Source organism: Pseudorasbora parva, chromosome 10, assembly GCF_024679245.1.
Source record: "Pseudorasbora parva isolate DD20220531a chromosome 10, ASM2467924v1, whole genome shotgun sequence".
Taxonomy (NCBI): domain Eukaryota; kingdom Metazoa; phylum Chordata; class Actinopteri; order Cypriniformes; family Gobionidae; genus Pseudorasbora; species Pseudorasbora parva.
Window position 1 is genome coordinate 3,587,054 of NC_090181.1, and position 19,865 is coordinate 3,606,918.

Sequence of the window (19,865 nt, forward strand, 5' to 3'; positions counted from 1 at the left end):
TCTTTATTTTAATGAAATTGAAGATCTACAATATAACAAAAACACTTAATCATAATGATATATCTCTATGCATATTTTATTCATATGAATATGAATCTTATCCATGTGTCTATATGCTCACCATGGCTGCCTTTATTTGTGAAAAAATACATTAAAAATGTTAATATTGTGAAATATGATTGCAATTTAAAATAGCTGTGAATGTATAGTAAAAAAACTGTATTCCTGTGATCAAAGCTGAATTTTCAGCATCATTACTCCAGTCTTCAGTCACATGATCACAAAGATGCATTAAAGTCACTTTTTAGAGCGTTTGTCGGCCGAATGCATGTTACTGACCAAAGCAGGTGTAAGCAGAAATGTGACGTAGTGAAGATCACTGCCTTACTTCTATCTGTCCTTGTGTTTCCCTCGTCACTGACTCAGGCCGACGCAGCCATGAGACACCAGCCGGGATATTTGCACAGCGGCACCAGCAGTCCACTCATGAGCGGCTCCAGGCCACACAAAACCGTCCGTTCCTCCTCCAGCTACACCATCGGACTCTCACCCAACATCAGTTATCGGCCCACCGGACCAGACCCCTTCATGAGACACTCGGGCTGCCCAAACCCAGGGCTCTACCCCAGACAGGACAGCCCGTCCCAGCCCCGGCCGTCCCCCACCGGCTCTCTGGCCAACAGCCCTCCGGGAACCTGCTCGCCTGCATTCAGACCCCCTCTGCACCCCTCGCCGCGCCCCCCACCCGACCCGCCAAAAGTCACCCACGAGCAGTTCAAGGCCGCCCTGCAGATGGTGGTGGATAAAGGAGACCCGCGCTCGTATCTGGAGAACTTCGTGAAGATCGGAGAGGGCTCCACGGGTGTGGTGTGCATCGCCCGCGAGAAACACAGCGGACGCGTGGTGGCCGTCAAAATGATGGACCTCCGGAGACAACAACGAAGGGAACTGCTCTTCAACGAGGTAAACCGAAGAACATCTCAATGAGTTATATCATAAAATAATAACAAACATTTATTTGTATAGCACTTTTCATACATGAACTGCAACTCAAAGTGCTTCCCAAGCAGTGTTGGGTGTAATTAGTTACTGTAATTTAATTACTGTTCCCTTGAAAAAGTAAAGTAAGGGATTACTCTTATTTTTTCTGTAATTTAATTACTGTTACTTCTGATGTAATTGAACTCAATACTAAATATAATTATACATAATTCAATAGTGGACTTAACATCAACATTTAAAGTCTAATTTTAAAAGGCATGTTTTTATGTCTCCTTCTCACATTTGTAATACTTTGGTCAGTAAATAAGAGTAATTTATGTACTTTTATAATATGTATTTAAATGAATTAAAAGAGATGTTTCATGTCTAACCTTGAATTGTTTAACTCGAGGGTTGATTTAGAAAGTAATTAGAAAGTAATTAGTAAAAAGTCATTAAATACTTTTTGGAGGGCGTAATTTGTACAGTAATCTAATTACACTATTGAAGATGTAATTAGTAACTAGTAATTAGTTACTTTTTTAGAGTTACTTGCCCAACACTGTACCCAAGCATAAAACAAATAATAGGAATACAAATTCACACCAAAAATAATATATCAACTCAATATCAAAAAAGAAACTATCACATCATATTATTATTCTGATAAGCAATTTTAAAAAGATATATCTTAAACCGCTTGTGGAATGTAGAAAAATATAGAATCATAGGCCACGGAAAACATGATATATTATATACATAACCAGCTGTTGTTGTGTACAGCTTCACAGATAGTCTTTCTAACCACACTGTATCCTTATTTCTGTCTTACAATAATTCAGAGTATCACAGAGCTTGGGTTACAGTTTGGATATAAACACTGATGATTTCGGGAGTGATCAAAATCCCAAAACTAAAAAAAGTAACACGGCATTTCAAATAACGATTGTATCACTTACATTGTTACCCCAGTAGGTGGCGACAAATGACTGTTAAAATGTGTTTGTCATTGAATCATTCATTCAAGAGATTTATTCAAAAACACTGATTCGTCCCGTCATGAATCAAGTGAAGTCTTTATGAGTGAGTCATTGATTCATTCATTCAAGAGATTTGTTAAAAAACGCTGGTTTATCCAGTCATGAAATAAGAGAAGTCTTAATGAGTGAGTCATTGAATCAATCACTCAAGTGATTAATTCAAAACACTGATTCATCCAGTAATGAAACAAGTGATGTCCTTATGAGTGAATCATTGAATGATTCACTGGAGATTCATTCAAAAACACTGATTCATCCATTAATGAAACAAGTGAAGCCTTTATGGGTAAGTCATTGAATCATTCATTCAAGAGATTCACTAAAAAATGCTGATCCATCCAGAATTAAACAAGTGAAGTATTTATTAGTGAGTCATTGAATCATTCATTAAAGAGATTCATTCAAATACACTGATACATCCAGTAATGAAACAAGTGAAGCCTTTATGAGTGAGTCATTGAATCAAGCGATTCACTAAAAAATGCTGATTCATCCAGAATTAAACAAGTGAAGTATTTATTAGTGAGTCATTGAATCATTCATTAAAGAGATTCATTCAAATACACTGATACATCCAGTAATTAAACAAGTGATGTATTTATGAGTCATTGAATCATTCATTAAAAAGATTCATTCAAAAACACTGATTCATCCAGTAATGAAACAAGTGAGTCACTGAATCATTCATTCAAGAGATTCACTTAAAAATGCTGATTCATCCAGTAATTAAACAAGTGAATCATTTATGATTAAGTCATTGAATCATTCACTCAAACTGATTTTCTTTCAATATTAATTTAAATTAATTCAGGATTTAATTAAATTAAATAGACTGCAGCATTTAATATTTTGTCAGAACCTCTGGTAAATAGCGTTATCTTATGTAATTTTTTATTGTGTGCAGCTCTTCCTGACTTATTAACTCCAGAATCATCATGTATATCAGCGCCTCGCGACAACACTCGTGGAAAGAATGTGTGTTTTTGTCTGGTTCCTGGTAATGCATTTGCAGTCTGTGTGACACACAAATAACTTTCGTGTAATGAATTCATCAAGTGCACCGTCACACGAAGAAAAAGACTCTTGAATAACTAACATCAAGTATCGGCTAATTAATTGTTGTTGGATGCAAATGTTAGCTCCCACCGGCAGAAACATAAATTGGCGCCTATGAATAGAATAATAATAATACAAAACAACCTTAATGCATTCATGCATTCACTGTCTATGTGAAAATCTATTGAATGGCCAAAAATAATCATGCCCTTTTCTCACTGAGTATCGTCTTGTACTCATAAATGCATCCCGTTACTGAAGTGAGATGCGTTTCAGATGCTGTTTATCCCAGAGGATTCAGGTCATGGATCTCAGCATTCACTGGGATGGTGACCTTCATCTCCGAGTGTTGTGATTGATCAGACTGTGTGTGTGTGTGTGTGTGTGTGTGTGTGTGTGTGTGTGTGTGTGTGTGTGTGTGTGTGTGTGTTCACAGGTGGTGATCATGAGAGATTACCAGCACAGGAACGTGGTGGAGATGTTCAAGAGCGCTCTGGTAGAGGAGGAACTCTGGGTAATCATGGAGTATCTGCAGGGAGGAGCTTTAACCAACATCGTGTCTGAAACCAGGTGTGAAAGCACAAAGCTCAGATCAAGAAGTGACAACCGAAAGCCTTTACTCTTCCTTCTGTTTCATGAGAGCAGAGAAAAAGGGAATTGTAAGATGATTAATCACGAGCAATATAGATAGATAGATAGATAGATAGATAGATAGATAGATAGATAGATAGATAGATAGATAGATAGATAGATAGATAGATAGATAGATAGATAGATAGATAGATAGATAGATAGATAGATAGATAGATGGATGATGGATGGACGGACGGACGGACGGACGGACGGACAGACAGACAGACAGATAAATAGATAGATAGTTAGATAGATAGATGGATAGATAGATACTTATACACATATATATTTATATACTCAAATTTTGTTATATGCGATTGATTAATTGATTCGACAGCACTAAATATAATATAATATAATTAGTACTGTCAAATCGATTAATCACAATCAATCGCATATAACATAAAAATGTATAATATATATATATATATATATATATATATATATATATATATATATATATATATAATATATGTGTGTTATATATATTATACCACTCTCGTGTCATATCACTTTAAGGTCCAATGTTTGTGTTTTTAATGTGAATTCTGGGAACAGCTGATTCTAATCCCATGTTGTATTATTGTAGTGTTTCATTCATACCACAAGAGGGTGATGTACAGTTAACTCATTGATCTGCTGTGCATCTCCTGCATGAATTCAGCCTTTAATGTGATTAGACGATCAGATCAGCAGATGATGTGATGACATGCAGGGGAATCTGATTTGTGATCTGATTTGTTTGGTAAACTCATCTCTGTCTGAGCCTGATGAAGGGCTAGATTTACACGAGCTCTCACAAACGCGGCTCTATGTCCGAGACGGCAGAAGGAGGAGATCTGACCTGAGCGTACGTTTGCAGACATGATTGATTCTGCACACAGTGCCAGAGGACAGCAGATTAGATCATCTCAGCACTCCACAGAGAGGCCATTCACAAACTCATAGCAATTATATGACATGAAAAAATCTTAAAAGTTTATTTATTTATTAAGACAAACAATATCTGTATATATATATATATATATATATATATAGTAATAATAATAATTTAAACAAAAACATTCCTTTACTTTACTGTCAGATCTTCTCCTTCTGCGATGCCAGTCTACTCTGCCGGACGCGACATAGAGCCGCGTTTGTGAGAGCTCGTGTAAATCTAGCCCTTCATCAGGCTCAGACAGAGATGAGTTTACCAAACAAATCAGATCACAAATCAGATTCCCCTGCATGTCATCACATCATCTGCTGATCTGATTTTGCTATACAAATAAACTTGCCTTGCCAATCGCTGGGCTCAAACAACCCAATCGCTGGGCTCAAACAACCCAATCGCTGGGCTCAAATTAATAAGCCTGCATCTAAGTTTTTTATCTAGACAAACAATATTTTTTGAACTCAAAATAGGGCTGGGTTATGTAGCAAAAAAAATGATATATCTGATTTGTTCATATTTTGACTATATTCGATATGTATCAATATTTGTGCATTTGCTCTTGAAATATTTTTGCCTTTAGGATTAGGATTATCAAGCTCAGCTTTTTCTGATGTGAAGCTCACGATGATGCTGGTGTGGTGAAGGAAAGTGAAGTAAAGCAGCTGAGGAAGCAGTTCTGTGAGTGTGTGTTTGATGATGTGTTCAGGCTGAGCGAGGAGCAGATTGCGACGGTGTGTGAGGCCGTGCTGCAGGCGCTCGCGTACCTCCACTCTCAAGGCGTCATCCACAGAGACATCAAGAGCGACTCCATCCTGCTCTCACTGGACGGCCGCGTGAGTCCATCTGCCAATCGCCTTCATCTCCACCTCCTCATCTCCACCTCCTCGTCTTCATCTCCTCATCTGCACCGCCACATCTTGACCTCCTCATCTCCATCTCCTCATCTCCACCTCCACATCTCCACCTCCTCATCTTCACCTCCTTATCTCAACCTCCTCATCTTCATCTCCTTATCTTCACCTCCTCATCTCCACCTCCACATCTCCACCTCCACATCTTCACCTCCTTATCTCAACCTCCTCATCTTCATCTCCTTATCTCCACCTCCTCATCTTCACCACCCTCATCTCCACCTCCTCATCTTCACCGCCCTCATCTCCACCTCCTCATCTTCGCCTCATCATCATCACCTCCTCATCTTCACCACCCTCATTTCCACCTCCTTATCTTCACTGCCCTCATCTCCACATCCTCATCTCCACCTCCTCATCTTCCCCTCCTCATCTCCACCTCATCTTCACCTCCTCATCTTCACCTCCTCTTCTTTACCGCCCTCATCTCCACCTCCTCATCTCCACCTCCTCATCTTCACCTCCTCATCTCCACCTCCTAATCTTTACCGCCCTCATCTCCACCTCCTCATCTTCACCTCCTCATCTCCATCTCCTCATCTTCACCTTCACTTCTCCACCTCTTCATCTCCACCTCCTCATCTTCAACTCCTCATCATCACCTCCTCATCATCACCTCCTCATCTCCACCTCCTCATCTTCACCACCCTCATCTCCATCTCCTCATCTTCCCCTCCTCATCTCCACCACCTCGTCTTCACCTCATCTTCACGTCCTCATTATCACCTGCTCATCTCCACCTCCTCATCTCTACCCCCTCATCTCCACCTCCTCATCTTCATCTCCTCATCTCCATCTCCTCATCTTCACCTCCTCATCTCCACCTCCTCATCTTCACCTCCTCATCTCCATCTCCTCATCTCCACCTCCTCATCTTCACCTCCTCATCTTTACCTCCTCATCTCCACCTCCTCATCTTCACCTCCACATCTCCACCTCCTCATCTTCACCTCCGCATCTTCACCTCCTCATCTTCACCTCCTCATCTCCAACTCAACATCTCCACCTCCTTATCTCAACCTCCTCATCTTCACCTCCTCATCTCCACCTCCTCATCTTCACGCCCTCATCTCCACCTCCACATCTCCACCTCCTCATCTTCACCTCTGCATCTTCACCTCCTCATCTTTACCTCCTCATCTTCACCTCTTCATCTCCACCTCCTCATCTTCACGCCCTCATCATAACCTCCTCATCTCCACCTCCTCATCTTCACCGCCCTCATCTCCACCCCCTCATCTCCACCTCCTCATCTTCATCTCCTCATCTCCATCTCCTCATCTTCACCTCCTCATCTCCATCTCCTCATCTTCACCTCCTCATCTCCACCTCCACATCTCCACCTCCTCATCTTCACCTCTGCATCTTCACCTCCTCATCTTCACCTCCTCACCTCCTCATCTCCACCTCCACATCTCCACCTCCTTATCTCAACCTCCTCATCTCCACCTCCTCATCTTCACCTCTTCATCTCCACCTCCTCATCTTCAACCGCCCTCATCTCCACCTCCTCATCTTCACCTCCTCATCTTCACCTCCTCATCTTCACCTCCTCATCTTTACCTCCTCATCTCCACCTCCTCATCTTCACCTCCACATCTCCACCTCCTCATCTTCACCTCCGCATCTTCACCTCCTCATCTTCACCTCCTCATCTCCAACTCAACATCTCCACCTCCTTATCTCAACCTCCTCATCTTCACCTCCTCATCTCCACCTCCTCATCTTCACGCCCTCATCTCCACCTCCTCATCTTCACCTCCTCATCTCCACCTCCTCATCTTCATCTCCTCATCTCCATCTCCTCATCTTCACCTCCTCATCTCCACCTCCTCATCTTCACCTCCTCATCTCCATCTCCTCATCTCCACCTCCTCATCCTGACCTCCTCATCTTTACCTCCTCATCTCCACCTCCTCATCTTCACCTCCACATCTCCACCTCCTCATCTTCACCTCCGCATCTTCACCTCCTCATCTTCACCTCCTCATCTCCAACTCAACATCTCCACCTCCTTATCTCAACCTCCTCATCTTCACCTCCTCATCTCCACCTCCTCATCTTCACGCCCTCATCTCCACCTCCACATCTCCACCTCCTCATCTTCACCTCTGCATCTTCACCTCCTCATCTTTACCTCCTCATCTTCACCTCTTCATCTCCACCTCCTCATCTTCACGCCCTCATCATAACCTCCTCATCTCCACCTCCTCATCTTCACCGCCCTCATCTCCACCTCCTCATCTCCACCCCCTCATCTCCACCTCCTCATCTTCATCTCCTCATCTCCATCTCCTCATCTTCACCTCCTCATCTCCATCTCCTCATCTTCACCTCCTCATCTTCACCTCCTCATCTCCACCTCCTCATCTCTATCTCCTCAACTCCACCTCCTCATCTCCACCTCCACATCTCCACCTCCTCATCTTCACCTCTGCATCTTCACCTCCTCATCTTCACCTCCTCACCTCCTCATCTCCACCTCCACATCTCCACCTCCTTATCTCAACCTCCTCATCTCCACCTCCTCATCTTCACCTCTTCATCTCCACCTCCTCATCTTCAATCGCCCTCATCTCCACCTCCTCATCTTCACCTCCTCATCTCCACCTTCTCATCATCACCTCCTCATCTTCACCGCCCTCATCTCCACCTCCTTATCTTCACCGCCCTCATCTCCACCTCCTCATCTTCACCTCCTCATCTCCACCTCCTAATCTTTACAGCCCTCATCCCCACCTTTTCATCTTCACCTCCTCATCTCCACCTCCTCATCTTCACCTTCTCTTCTCCACCTCTCTATCTCCACCTCCTCATCTTTAGCTCCTCATCATCACCTCCTCATCTCCACCTCCTCCTCATCATCACCTCCTCATCTCCACCTCCTTGTCTTCACCTCCTCATCTTCACATCATCTTCACCTCCTCATTATCACCTCCTCATATCTACCTCCTCATCTTCACTGCCCTCATCTCCATCTCCATCTCCTCATCTTTACCTCCTCATCTTCACCTCCTCATCTTCTCCTCCTCATATCCACCTTCTCATCTCCACCTCCTCATCTCCACCTCCTAATCATCATCTCCTCATCTCCAACTCCTCATCTCCATCTCCTCATCTCCACCTCCTCATCTTCACCTCCTCATCTTCACCTCCTCATCTCCACCCTCTCATCTTCACCTCCTCATCTCCACCTTCTCATCTTCACCTCCTCATCTCCACTTTCTCATCTCCACCTTCTCATCTTCACCTCCTCATCTTCACCTCCTCATCTCCACCTCCTCATCTCCACCCTCTCATCTTCACCTCCTCATCTCCACCTTCTCATCTTCACCTCCTCATCTCCACTTTCTCATCTCCACCTTCTCATCTTCACCTCCTCATCTCCACCTTCTCATCTCCACCTCCTCATATCCACCTCCTCATCTCCACCTCCTCATCTTCACCTTCTCATCTTCACCTCCTCATCTCCACCTCCTCATCTCCACTTCCTCATCTTCTCCTCCTCATCTCCACCTCCTCATCTTCAACTCCTCATCTCCACCTCCTCATCTTCATCTCCTCATCTCCATCTCCTCATCTTCACCTCCTCATCTCCATCTCCTCATCTTCACCTCCTCATCTCCACCTCCTCATCTCCACCTCCTAATCTCCACCTCCTCATCTCCATCTCCTCATCTTCACTGCCTTATCTTCTTCTCCTCATCTTCACCTCCTCATCTCCATTTCCTCATCTCCAACTCCTTATCTCCATCTCCTCATCTCCACCTCCTCATCTTCACCTCCTCATCTTCACCTCCTCATCTCCACCTCCTCATCTCCACCCTCTCATCTTCACCTCCTCATCTCCACCTTCTCATCTTCACCTCCTCATCTCCACTTTCTCATCTCCACCTCCTCATCTCCACCTTCTCATCTTCACCTCCTCATCTCCACCTCCTCATCTTCACCTCCTCATCTCCCCCTCCTCATCTTCACCGCCTTATCTTCTCCTCCTCATCTTCACCTCCTCATCTCCACCTTCTCATCTCCACCTCCTCATATCCACCTCTTCATCTCTACCTCCTCATCTTCACCTTCTCATCTTCACCTTCTCATCTCCACCTCCTCATCTCCACTTTCTCATCTTCTCCTCCTCATCTCCACCGCCTCATCTCCACTTTCTCATCTCCACCTTCTCATCTTCACCTCCTCATCTTCACCTCCTCATCTCCACCTCCTCATCTCCACCCTCTCATCTTCACCTCCTCATCTCCACCTTCTCATCTTCACCTCCTCATCTCCACTTTCTCATCTCCACCTTCTCATCTTCACCTCCTCATCTCCACCTTCTCATCTCCACCTCCTCATATCCACCTCCTCATCTCCACCTCCTCATCTTCACCTTCTCATCTTCACCTCCTCATCTCCACCTCCTCATCTCCACTTCCTCATCTTCTCCTCCTCTCCACCTCCTCATCTCCACCTCCTCATCTTCAACTCCTCATCTCCACCTCCTCATCTTCATCTCCTCATCTCCATCTCCTCATCTTCACCTTCTCATCTCCATCTCCTCATCTTCACCTCCTCATCTCCACCTCCTCATCTCCACCTCCTCATCTCCACCTCCTCATCTTCACCGCCTTATCTTCTTCTCCTCATCTTCACCTCCTCATCTCCATCTCCATCTCCAACTCCTCATCTCCATCTCCTCATCTCCACCTCCTCATCTTCACCTCCTCATCTTCACCTCCTCATCTCCACCTCCTCATCTCCACCCTCTCATCTTCACCTCCTCATCTCCACCTTCTCATCTTCACCTCCTCATCTCCACTTTCTCATCTCCACCTCCTCATCTCCACCTTCTCATCTTCACCTCCTCATCTCCACCTCCTCATCTTCACCTCCTCATCTCCCCCTCCTCATCTTCACCGCATTATCTTCTCCTCCTCATCTTCACCTCCTCATCTCCACCTTCTCATCTCCACCTCCTCATATCCACCTCCTCATCTCTACCTCCTCATCTTCACCTTCTCATCTTCACCCGCTCATCTCCACCTCCTCATCTCCACTTCCTCATCTTCTCCTCCTCATCTCCACCTCCTCATCTCCACCTCCTCATCTCCACCTTCTCATATCCACCTCCTCATCTCCATCTCCTCATCTTCACCTCCTCATCTCCACCTCCTCATATCCACCTTCTCATATCCACCTCCTCATCTCCATCTCCTCATCTTCACCTCCTCATCTCCACGTCCTCATATCCACCTTCTCATATCCACCTCCTCATCTCCATCTCCTCATCTCCACCTCCTCATCTCCACCTCCTCATCTCCACTTCCTCATCTCCACCTCTTCATCTTCACCTCTTCATCTAAACCTCCTTATTTTCCTAACTACAGAATCCCTTTGTTTCTGTGCGGTTTCCGGGTGTGAGCGAGTGAAATGAATGAAGCTATATGTGTTTTAAACATGCGCATCCAGACTCTTATCCTGCCTTTATGTTTCTAAATTAGATCAAGCTGTCAGACTTTGGCTTTTGCGCCCAGATCAGTAAAGATATCCCGAAGAGGAAGTCTTTGGTGGGCACGCCGTATTGGATGGCTCCCGAGGTCATCTCGAAGTCTCCTTATGGAACTGAGGTACAGCACAAAGCCACATTAACAGCAGCTAATGTGAATACAGATAAAGAGCGACAAGTAACGTGTGCTGAAATGTGCAGGTGGATGTTTGGTCTCTGGGCATCATGGTGGTGGAGATGGTGGACGGGGAACCTCCGTATTTCAGTGAGACTCCTGTGGCTGCGATGAAGCGGCTTAGAGACGAGCCGGCGCCCAGCGTACGCAACGCTCATCAGGTCAGAGGAGAAGAAGATGATCTCTCCATTAATCTCTCAAGACTGAATGACAAGATAGACATTCTGGGTTTAAAGGAACACTCCATCGTTATTAGAAATAGGGCTTATTCAACTTCTTTCCTACATTTAGATATGTGGGCAAATGGGTTTTTGTCTCAGTGCATGCCCTGTTTTAGTTTGGCAGGGTCACCGCTAACTTAGCTTAGCATAATGAATGGATTCCTAAGTTGCCAGCTAGCATCTCTGTGCCCAAATAGCAGTGCTTCACCATAATATAGTCCCAAACTAATATCTGCCTAGGAAATCGCCTAGTCTTAATCTGCATCGCTATTTGTACTCGTTGTGAATACGCATGCCACAAGAAGTATTTAGTTTTTTTTTTTTTGGATCACTTATGCTAGCTGGCAACATAGGATTCCATTCATTATGCTAAGCTAAGCTAGCGGCGACCCTGCCAAACTAAAACAATGAATGCACTGAGACAAAAAAATGCATTTTCCCACATATCTAAATGTAGGAAAGATGTTGAATAAGCCCTATTTCTAAAAACGGCGGAGTGTTCCTTTAATGTAGTCATGAAAAAGTATTATGAGCCAAGTAAAAAAAAAGAAAAAAAGAAAGATGAAATAATACAATAAAATAACTGATTTGAAGCCATTTTGTTTGACAAGAAATTATGACATAATTATAATTATTATAATTAGGCAAGGCAAGTTTATTTGTATAGCACATTTCATACCCAGTGGCAATTCAAAGTGCTTTACATAGAAATTAATTACAGTGGTAACAAATGCATTAGAAAAAAGAATACCATATGGACGAATAAAAAAATAAAAACAAGCATAGTTAAAACAGTTGTAGAGATAATAATAGTAATAAAAATAATAATAATAATAATAATAATAATAATAATAATAATAAAAAAGATAAAATAAAATAAAATGGTCAGATCCACAATAATGATCTGATATAAAAATAAACATTCTTCAGTTTACAGCCTACATACATGTACCATCTTTATTAGAACACCTCTCATTCATTTCTTTCTCAAACACGTTCATAACATCCATTTTAATCACTATTCCCTGATTTTTACTCAGGAACCTTCTTCTTAAACCCATTCTCACTCATCATACCCTCCACAGATTTACACATACTCAAACCTTATTGTCAAACTTACTATTTCCATCAAACCCAGTTTTCACAGTTTTAACTCAAAAGAACATATAAAATAACAATAACCAAAGATAAGAACAAAGGTAAACTAAAACAATTATAAAAAGAATAAAGAGATAAGATAGGGTGCAATCAGTCGGACATACAGTGCTCAGAGCTCATTCAGTAAATGCTCAGCTGAACAGATGTGTTTTGAGTCTGGATTTGAATGTGGCTACTGTTGGAGCACATCTGATCTGTTCAGGAAGCTGGTTCAGCTGCGGCTGGCATAATAGCTAAAGGCAGACTCTCCTTGCTTTGAGTGAACTCTTGGTATTTCTAACTGACTTGATCCTGCTGATCTGAGTGATCTGTTGGGTTTGTATTTAATCAGCATATCTGCGATGTATTGAGGTCCTAGGTCATTGAGTGATTTATAAACAAGTAATAGTACTTTAAAATCGATCCTAAATGTAACTGGAAGCCAGTGTAAAGACCTGAGGACTGGTGTGATATGGTCATATTTTCTGGTTCTGCTCACAATCCTGGCAGCAGCATTCTGTATGAGCTGCAGCTGTCTAATGGTCTTTTTAGGAAGGCCAGTGAGAAGGCCATTACAATAGTCCACCCTACTGGTGATGAAAGCATGAACCAGTTTCTCTAAGTCTTGCCGTATATTGCCGTATATATATATAGTCTATGATATAATTATGACAATATCATAAGTATAAATTAATAAGCCTGCATCTCAAAAATAAAATAAAAATTCCATACAACCAAAACATTCCTTACAGCAGGCCAAACCTAATGTCACGAAAGAAAAAAATAATTATAAAACAAACCAAATGGACCAAATAAAATAATAAAATAAGATACAATTAAATAATCAATCATTTAATTAATAAACAATAAGTCTGCATTTAAGACATTTTTTTCTCTCCATATAAATAAAATGTGTTTTTGAACTCAAATCAACACTTTATCTGTCACATGTGGGTGAAAACAGCAGGAAGACATTTTCTGAAGTGCAAAACTCACCACTAAGTGTAAAGAGATTTAATTTTGAATCAAATAATTATGGGCAGACTAAAAAAGAAATAAAATAAAGAAAATCTGTTTTTGAACTATATATAAATAATAATAATTAACCAAAAAATTTATTTACACCAGGGTAAACCTAATGTAATGAAATATTTTTTTTTACATAAATGGATAAAATGAAATAATAAAATAAAAACCATCTGAAGACATTGGACAAATGAGAAAAATAAATAAGATAATAGCAAGCTTGCATCTCAAATGTTTCTTTTCTCCATACAAATAAACTGATCTCAAAGCAACCCTTTATCTGTCACGTGTGGCTAAAACATCAGGAATAAAACTAGATTGACATTTTCTGAAGTGCAAATCTCACTACTGTGTTAGAGTGTAAAGATATCGTCCCATTCATTGACAACCATATAAACATTAATGGTGCTAACTAGATAGTCAGCTTGAATTTAGGTCAAATACAGGCTATTTTTGCTGTTTATGAATACAATACACTTCAAATTACTATTCATATATGTAAATATGCACTACTTTAACTACAAGATAAGGCGATGTAGCTGTTGTGGGAAAAACTGATAAAGATCTCGAGTGTCAATATTATCCATGAAACTGTCCAGCGGTAAATGAGGGGATTCATGTCCAGTTTTCAACTAGGAAACTATTGATGCAAATTCTGGCAGCATGACAAGGCAATGGCGTTGTGTATGTCAGGGCTTTTCAAAATGGGGTCCGCAAGAGAGGGAAAAGTCCTGTAGAAAAGTCTAGAAAAAACGGTAAAAAAAATTAATTAATTAATAAATAAAATAGTAAAGCAATAAAATAGATATAAAAATGTGATTACAAATATTAGTCATTAATCTATTAAATATATTAAATTAGATAAAAATACAAAATATTAATAAATAGATTATTTTTTATTACAAATAAATAAGCAAGAAATAAAACATATTTGGGTAGCAAGGTTATTATAGTTTTGCTTTTTGAAATTAGTTTTTATTTTAGTATCGTTTTCAATTTTGCTACAAATTTCAGTTTAGTTTTAGTTAGTTTTACAAATGGTTTTGCTAGTTTTAGTTTAGTTTTTATTTTGCAAATACATTTCTATTTAGTTTTTATTTATTTAGTTTCAGTTTTAGTTTTAGTAATTATAGTTTAGCAGAGTTACCATAATGAAGTGTAGAGACCAAATCAAGGTTTTTAATTTCAGCAAAGTTTAATGTTTGCACAGACTAGAGTTTAATCTCACTAAACATCCTTAAGTGAAATCACTTGATAAACGAGCATTATTGTTTAAACCCAGGACGGTCTTACAAAACATGCATAAAGTTGGGTCTTCACCTTTGAGCAAAAAAGCTTGAGTCAAACTATGACCTATACAAACAACCATCTGGAGATTAAAAATGAAATAAATTATATTTTGATATTAAAAAATTATATTTGATATTTTTGACATAGGCTAATATTCAGAGGATCTATCTTAAAGAATAAAATAAATGCAACGTAAAAAATATAAAAGTAAAAATTATAAATTCCAGACAAACTCATTCATAACAAAGATGAAATATTGTTAAACAATTAAAAGCTTATTTTCATTTCTTCAGTGGTACAATGTAGACTAGCAGTGTAAGACCACAGCTATAGTCATCTGAATACAGCCAACACACACTGTTGTGCTCTGTGTGTGTATGTTGTGCTATAATTGTAAAGGGGACCAATGTCTTCACTTATCTAGTAAAATATTATGATAACTGACTAGTAAGGACATTTGACTGGTCCTCACTAGTTAAAAAGGCTTATAAATCGGCCAAAACATGTTTTTATTTAAATCTATTGTTTTGCACGTTCTTGTGATGGGTAGGCTTAGGGATAGGGGTTGGGTTAGGGGATATAAAATATCATTAACCTGATATAAAATCAATGGAAGTCCATGCAATGTCCTCACTTATATAGTGAAACAAACACGTGTGTGTGTGTGTGTGTGTGTGTGTGTGTGTGTGTGTGTCCTGGTATTCCCTACTTTGTGGGGAAATGTCTCCACACAGATAATAATATTAGTAGTAGTAAATGATTATGATAACACCTTTGAGCCTGTCAATATTATGCAAACATTAAATCTCAAACGCACAGTAGGCTAGTACTTGCTATTAGTTGCTGACTTTTGCCTGCGTCTCTCGTCGCGTAAGATACGGCATTCTAAAACAGTGAGCTTAAGTTAAAAGAAGTTCAACGTGCATCTCATTACCTTGTGTAATTTCCCATTTCACTGCCACGGACGCATTGATTCTTTGTGAACTGCCGTTTAGCGATGTGTTGACTGTCTGCACGCGTCCGTCACTCAGATCACTTCACGCGCAGTAGCGCAATATACAGACACTTCCTCAACCGCCACAGTCAGATTTTCCACCACATTAAAGAGAGCTTATTAATAACGAAAACGAATATTTATTTTTGCTAATTATTATTTTATTTCAGTTAGTTTTTTAGTAAGAGTAGTTAGTTTCGTTTAGTTTTAGTTTTTTATTTATTCAGATTTTTAAATTTTATTTCAGTTTACGAAAATGTTTTTTGACCAATAGTTTTAGTCTTAGTTTCAGTTTTCGTTTACGAAAATAACCTTGTTGGGTAGCACACATATTCTGAATTCCTTCGGCAGGATTCAAAGGAGCCATTTTAATCTAGATTAATTCCAAGATTACAGTGAGATTAACCTAGATTAAAAACGTTAATCTATGCCCACCACTTATAAAAATACATTACTACAATGAGGATAACAAAATATATAATGTAACAAACTAATTTTAGAATTTTATCATTTTAGATTTTTTGTATAAATTGAGTGTTTTTAAAAGAAAGATGCCTTATAAATTTTACAAAGGGAGTCCCTCATACAGGGATGGTCATATTTGGAGGGAACTGATGTCCAGTTTTCAACTAGGAAAGTCGTATTTATTGTAATTCCGGCATCATAACAAGGCAATGGTGTTGTGTATGTGACGGTCCTTCTCATCTGAGGGTGCGTTCACACTTGTAGTTCGGTTCGTTTGGTTCGTTTGGTCCGGACCAAAAAACAAAAACATATAGTCCTGGTCCTCTTAGCGTTCACACTGGCATTTTTAACAGCAAACCTAAAGTTACCGAACCAAAGGCTCAGGGAGACGCTCACAACCTGATTGGTCGGCTTATATGACGTAGGAGCTGCTTACCGATCATTCAGAACAACGCTGTGTGCTGATTAAACGGCATCATTTTATGCGTGTACATATGGCATTATTTTTATCAGCGGAGAACTCATGAAGAGCTCATAAAGTGTTCAAAACATTCAAAACAGCTCCAGGATTTCCTCCGTTGTGCAGAAAAGAGACGGCCGTCCTGTCGTCTGTACCGGATAATAATGGGCAACACAGGTCCTCTGATGAGAAGAGCCAGGTGTGCTTTTTGTGTGTTTTTTCTAGCATTTTCGAAACATGCTCGTCTGACCAAATATTGATGAGGCACTTCCTCGTTGCTCTACGTTTGCCCTCTAACGTTAACGTTACTCATTATGGATACACCAATCTTTCCGCGTCGTCCAATCAGCTGCATTATGCGTCGCATCTTGTGACATCACGTCCTGCTTTTGGTTCGTTTACATGTCTTTGGTCCGTGTTGCGTTCATATATCAATCGAACCGTACCAGAGTTCGTTTGGAAGCGGACCGAGACTCATCTTTTAGCGCTCTCGCTTGTTTGGTGCGCTCCAGGGTTCAGATGGCAGCGTTCACATATGTTCAAATGAACCGCACTAAACGAGCAATCGCACCAGGGATCGTTTTAATCCAACCAAACATGACAAGTGTGAACGCACCCTGAATGTCTGCAGGTATCTCCGGTGCTCAAGGACTTTCTGGACCACATGCTCATTTTAATGCAATGTGTGGACTTGTTTTTTTACCACCATTTGTCATATTTCCATTTAGCAAAAATGTTTGTTTTTATTTACAACTACACCCACCCTGCTGGTGCTGGTTGAGGAGAGACCCCTGACATGAGTGTAAAGCGCTTTGGGTGTACAGTAGTTCATATGAAAGCGCTTTATAAATGCCTCATTCATTCATTCATTCATTCATTCATTCATTCATTCATTCATTCATTCATTCATTCATTCATTCATTCATTCATTCATTCATTAACCCCATCCCCCTAAAACTATCCAGTGATTTATAGTGCATACACACTTCATGAGCATGTGTTCCCTGGGATCGAACTCACGATCGCATGATCACATGTTGATATTTGGGGGTCTGTGGAATCTAAAAGATTGAAAACCCCTGGTGTATGTGAAGGTCCTTCATGTGTTTGTCTCATCTCACGAAAAAAGAAAAAAAAATCTAAACTCTTCCTCCACTACTTTTTCTCCTTTCCCTCCCTTTTCTGTTTTTTGCTTCTCTGAGTAGTATACAAATCTTTGTATTTAAGGCACTTTTTTGCGTTTCTTCTCTTCTTCATGACAGATCGCTTCATGTACTCCTCAGTTGTAAGGCGCTTTGGATAAAAGCGTCTGCTAAATGCATAAATGTAAATGTCTGCAGGTATCTCCGGTGCTGAAGGACTTTCTGGACCGCATGCTGACCCGACACCCGCTGGAGCGAGCGAGTGCCACCGACCTCCTGGAGCATCCCTTCCTCCTGCAGGCCAGCTCTCCGCAGTGCCTGGTGCCCCTAGTGGAGCAGTACCGCAAGCGCATGTCCCGCTGCTGAAGTCCCGCATCCGCCCGTCCCCCGGGAATCAACCGGGAACGCAGTGGCTTTTCCGGCCTGCCCGAGTGGAAAGCACCAGAGCATCCAGGACTGAGATGGCTCGAGAAATGAACTCTATGAAGCCATTCTCCTCTGCGCGAGGACATGCGATTGGTGCTTAAACGGTGGTGAACTAAAGCAGAAGACTGAAGCGTCTGACTGAAAACACCACTGGGTTTTACTACGTTCTGTTTGAAGCTGCTCATTTTCAGTGTTATCCTGACAAATCTGCGGCCACGGGAACCTGGAACTACTGAATTTGTACACATCCATCACACTTGTGTTTGTTTATCAAATACTTTGGCTAAATTTATAATCTCACTGTTGGTTTTTACAGCTCAACAACTTTATTACCAATAACACTTTACAATAAGGTTCCGTTTGATTAGTAACAATGAGAAATACGCATTTATTATGTTAAGTTCAACATTTACTAATGCATTATTAAAATCAAAAGTCTTTTTTAAAAGACTTTTGATTTTAATAATGCATTAGTAAATTAAAATCTGTTGATATAATTTAATAGACCTGAACTAACAATGAACTAACAGTTGTGTTTTTGCTAACTAACTGTTAACAAATGTGTTGCTCAGTGTTATTTAATGGCACATTAACCAACATTAACAAATTGAATAATATTGTAAAGCGTTACTTTATTGTCTACAATCTGGAGTTATATAGAATTCAATTGATGTGCATCACAAGTTGTATGTATATTGGCTTCAAATGTGGCTCATCCAATCAGATTTTAGTGCGTTTTGTTTCTCGCATTGGAACTTAAACCTTTTTTGGGGTTGATTTTCCAGCAGAAGGAATATATCAGGATATAAAAGGACATATCATATTGCACACATTTACTTTCAACAACTAACCGTTTAACACATTTTTAAATTGCAATATTTTATCAGCACAGAAACTGTGAACGCCTGGGTCTGCTGAAACTGAGATTTGCGCCACTGTAGGCATATATTTCACCTGCGTTTTAAAGCTTGTGTAAGACTGGCTTGCATGGCTGAACGGTGGCACACGCTTGAATCTTAAAGACGTTTTTCAGAAAAGGCGGTCAAATGATGTCATTCGTTGTCAGCACTGACAGGTGCAAAACGTTTTTATGAGCCATTGTATATATTTTAATGACTATTATATTTTTTTTGTCAATGGATTGACAAGCGCCTGCTTTTGGAAAGGGTGCTGTGAATGGTTTGTAAACCCTGTAAATATTGCATCTGACCCCGACAGGAACATCGTTTTGGCCTTGATCTGGCCCACATCTGGTGCACGTTAAATTCACACGTACCGGATGTGGCCCGGATCTGGGCCGAAACTATGTTGCCGCCTGGGAAGGTGATTCCTGGTTTCTTAAACGGCTGGTTTTATTGTAAAGGCACCAGATGAACAAATAATGTACATAATCAGAGTGGGAAACATTCGTTCACATTATTTAATTATGAGGAAGGAAAGGTATGTTTGTTGGTGTGCGTGTTTACATTTC

The 19,865-nt window shown here is 40.8% G+C and overlaps 1 protein-coding gene across 1 annotated transcript; it reads left to right on the forward strand.

Annotated features, from left to right (window-relative positions):
• The first annotated feature begins 430 nt into the window (after nucleotides 1-430).
• LOC137090897 (serine/threonine-protein kinase PAK 6) lies at nucleotides 431-18,845 on the forward strand. Its single transcript, XM_067454894.1, has 6 exons — nucleotides 431-963; nucleotides 3,514-3,647; nucleotides 5,354-5,480; nucleotides 11,054-11,179; nucleotides 11,260-11,394; nucleotides 18,167-18,845. The coding sequence occupies exons 1-6, from the start codon at nucleotides 439-441 to the stop codon at nucleotides 18,332-18,334; spliced, it is 1,215 nt and encodes a 404-aa protein (XP_067310995.1). The 5' UTR covers nucleotides 431-438; the 3' UTR covers nucleotides 18,335-18,845.
• The last annotated feature ends 1,020 nt before the right edge of the window (nucleotides 18,846-19,865 follow it).